The sequence below is a fragment of the Etheostoma cragini genome, chromosome 11 (genome assembly GCF_013103735.1).
Source record: "Etheostoma cragini isolate CJK2018 chromosome 11, CSU_Ecrag_1.0, whole genome shotgun sequence".
Classification (NCBI taxonomy): Eukaryota; Metazoa; Chordata; class Actinopteri; order Perciformes; family Percidae; genus Etheostoma; species Etheostoma cragini.
The window spans coordinates 2054031-2057902 of record NC_048417.1 but is presented as its reverse complement, the minus strand read 5'-3'; the positions used below and the strand labels follow the sequence as shown (position 1 = coordinate 2057902).

The 3872-nt window shown below is 40.2% G+C and overlaps 1 protein-coding gene across 5 annotated transcripts in view; it reads left to right on the top strand.

Annotated features, from left to right (window-relative positions):
* Positions 1-3872, top strand: part of glsb (glutaminase b) — a 43592-nt gene that overhangs the window by 10550 nt on the left and 29170 nt on the right. For all 5 annotated transcript variants that reach the window (XR_004658399.1, XM_034884600.1, XM_034884601.1 and 2 more), the window contains exons 5-6: positions 557-636; positions 2229-2392. Coding sequence is in view for 4 of the 5 variants with exons in the window: in XM_034884600.1 (XP_034740491.1) it covers positions 557-636; positions 2229-2392 (244 nt within the window). In the remaining variant the exon portion in view is untranslated. The remainder of the gene's footprint in view (positions 1-556; positions 637-2228; positions 2393-3872) is intronic.

The following is a 3872-nucleotide window of genomic DNA, read 5'->3' as shown; positions in this document are numbered from 1 at the left end:
CCCTGAACACACTGTAAAAAACATCTCACTATCTGCTAGCTGCCTGTCCCCTGAACACACTGTAAAAAAACATCTCTTGAAACCTTTTTCACAGCAGACATTTTAACTTGTCAAAGCAGGAAAAGCACAGCTGGAATGGATCTACTCTGCAGGCTGGTTGTCAAAGATCTCTGTTTTAAGGTGTCAAAAACAATCATTTAGTGTGAAGCAAAGTCCAAAATGAAGAAAGAAAAAACATTCTCAAATTAAGTGAGCTTCAGTGTGGATGTACTAAAGCAAAGAAACATCTCTGGGGGTTGTGATAAGGCATCCAGGAACTAAAAGGAGATAAAATGCTCAAAGTAAACAAAGCATTTTCTAAAGAAACTCCCTTTGATAACTGAGGGTGGACTGTTTTCCTCTCTGGTAAACACAGGAAGATTTGACCTGTCGGTTGTTTTTGTGTATTGCCGTGGTGTTAGCTTCCCATTAAAACCTGAGACCTGGCAGACGTCAGCGGTGGGAGGTGAGCCGCTGCTGTGCCGACACTCTTTCACCTGCTCTACCTTTCTTTCAGGTTGCAGACTACATTCCTCAGCTCGCCAAATTCAGCCCTGACCTGTGGGCCGTGTCTCTGTGCACTGTGGACGGACAGAGGTGAGACCGCGTCAGGACCAGGACCGAGTGTTAAAGGGATACTGTGGTGTTTTTAAATGTTTGGATGATGTCTCTCAGATGACATTATAATGGCAGCTCTGTGCCGGGTGCATTCCTGAGCGAAATCACTGAGTCCAGGTTACCAGAGGTCAAATCAAGACCAAATGGAGACCAGGGGTTTCAGTGAAGAATGTACAAGTAGAGCTCGGCCATATGGAGAAAGTCAAATATAAAGTCAAATATCAGAATATTCTCGACCAAATACCTTGATTTCGATATTGCTGCGATATTGCAGCGTTGACTATCATTTGTATTAATCATCAGTAACGTAGATACAGTGACTAAGTGGGTAAAGGCAAATAATAAAACAGCTGGCACAGTCTGGTGGGTTCAGGAAATGACATCACTTCACTGTGACGCAGCCTTTATAACCAGGAAATGACATCACTTCACTGTGACGCGGCCTTTATAACCAGGAAATGACAACACGCATGCCATGTTACGATATCCAAAGTATGAGACGATGTCTAGTTTTATATCACGATGTTGATTTATTATCGATATATCGCTAAGGCCTGCTAACAAGCCAGGTCAGATTTTTTTTTAACTGCAGTTTAGGAAACCATTCATTGTGTTTATTAGTATTAGTAAAACATTCTGAGTTTGTAAAATGTGTTTAATCTAATTAGTTTAATCTATGTTTAAGTGCCTCGATGATTAATGATCCGTAGATGGAGCTTTACTGCATGTCATGGCTGTGGGCCGAGTTTAAAGGAACATTAACATGAGTAGTACTATTATAACGCTAGTGAGTATTTGCATTAACTATTAACTCGTTGTGATGATATATAAGTACTTTTGGGGTGTTGATAGAGTCAGAGCACGGAGACAGCTTCGACTGTAACTCGGTCCATTTCTACCAGCGCAGAACAACTCAAGACTCATAACATCCATGCATCAGCATCTCATCATATCCCTCCGCCAACCTGTTAACTAAATCACAGGCAGGGTAGGCCTACAACGTGTTAAATAGTCCCTTGTTAAATCAAGGAATAGAATACACTATGAAGCTACAAATGATGGAGATAGGACTTATTTTAGTAACTCTATAAACGGTCATTTAATTAAATATTCACAAAATATATCTCATCTTACACTAATTAACAAAGAAGAAGAATATATGTTGTATAAGTGTTGGGTTAGATTTATTGCAGGCCATTGCATAATGTTGTACAGTGTAAACATCCTTGTAAAAACCAAACTAGTCCAAGGAGACAGTCCCAATCTGATAGGCCGTTGTAAAAGTCCCTAGGTGTGTGTAATGGTTAAGTTTGTGTAAGGGTGGAAGTCATAAAGATAACATGGGACTGAATGATCATTATTATGCTGTAAACACTCTGTTACTGAAGTTTATGGATTTCCCTCAACACATATTATTCTATGAAATGGCGTCTTCTTAATGGGTTTTTACATATTTTTTGCACCTCTCTTTCCTTTTGTAGTCTGTTTCTCATGTGCAATTTGTTTCTAATCGCTGACATTGCAGCGGATCTGTCTACTCAGATAACTTGGTATCTTTTTGTCTTTTGTAGGCACACAGTAGGAGACACCAAGGTCCCCTTCTGTCTGCAGTCCTGCGTCAAGCCTCTGAAGTACGCTGTGGCTGTCCATGACCACAGCACGGAGTATGTGCACAGCTTCATTGGGATGGAGCCCAGCGGCCTTCGCTTCAATAAGCTCTTCCTGAGTGACGATGGTGAGCCATTTAGACGTCTTCGTCTTTTCTCTTCCTACCGTCTGCGAGCTTATCAGCCCATACACACTTTTAGTTTGTCTTCACAATGTTGCAGTGGAGCCCTAATACAAGTCTGATGATGGAGCCCTGGGATTGTTGTGTTGTGAAAGCGGATCACACACCAGTGAGAACATGTCTCCCTCTTAGAGAGATAGAGAGATCTGAGGGTGAAAGGCTTCCCAAAATCTGGTCGTTACATGTGCCCGGCATTACTGAACTAGAGAGGAAGAGAGCACAATTCATGGAGATACACGTGGAAAGGGGAGGCGACAACTATCTCTTGGTTTAACTCTCCTGAATCAGAATCAGAGATACTTTATAAGTCAGACGTCACGTGACATCACCAGCTGGCAAATAATTAGCAAGGCTGCAAGACTCACTTTATCCTAATCTTTACATTAAAAACTGTTTTTCTTTAGGCAAGGCAAGGCAAGGCAGCTTTATTTGTAGAGCACATTTCAGCAACAGGGCAATTCAAAGTGCTTTACACAAAAACAGTTAAACAGATAAAACACAAGTATAAACAGTTAAAAATCATAAGCATCAAAAACCGATAAAAAACATGAATAGACAGTTAAGAAGAATAGACACATAAAACACAAGAATAAAAGTTACAGTGCAGCAAATCATTAAATTAAAAACACTTTTTCTTTAGATGAAAATAAATATCTAAGTGTTGACTCAGTGCTGCGTAGTGGGATGCATTGTCTCCACCAGGACTTGTATTGCAGCTCCTGTTTAATCTCTCCACGTCAGCTCTGTAGATGTGTGGTGTAGTTCAGAGCATAACATAGCACAGATAGCATCAGGTCAAGTTTCCACACACACTTTGGGAGCTTGCCAAGCTATGTGCGTGCCAGAACCTGCAATCTTATCAACAACAACATTCAGTTCCTGCCATGCAGCTTTTTCAGTACAAAACTATACAGTAAATACATTCTACTGCTACTGTGTACATACTTTATGAAGTAGATATTTCTCTCTGTTGTATCTTGAGTAAATGTGTGCTCAAATGTGTTTGATTCTCATTGTTTGGTATGTCTACAGTACATACAGTGGTTTGCAGAAGTTTACACATCTATGCTGAAGTTGATTAAAAAGAGGAATAAAAAAAAGGAAAATCCAACCTTTTAAGGACACCAATTTTCATTTGTAAATAAATAAATGTTCTTCCTTAAAATACAGGGGGCATAAGCATACACCCCCCTATGTTAAATTCCCATAGAGGCAGGCAGAGTTTTATTATTAAAGGCCAGTTATTACATGGATCAGGATATTATGCATCCTGATAAAGTTCCCTTGACCTTTGCAAGAGCCAAACGAGAAATGATCCATAAGATCATCTCTCAATGCAAATCAAACCAGCTGTTAAGCTAACTAAAATAACATAATGCCGATCTCTATGTATGGTGAAGGGTATGTGATGATATGGGGGGGGGGG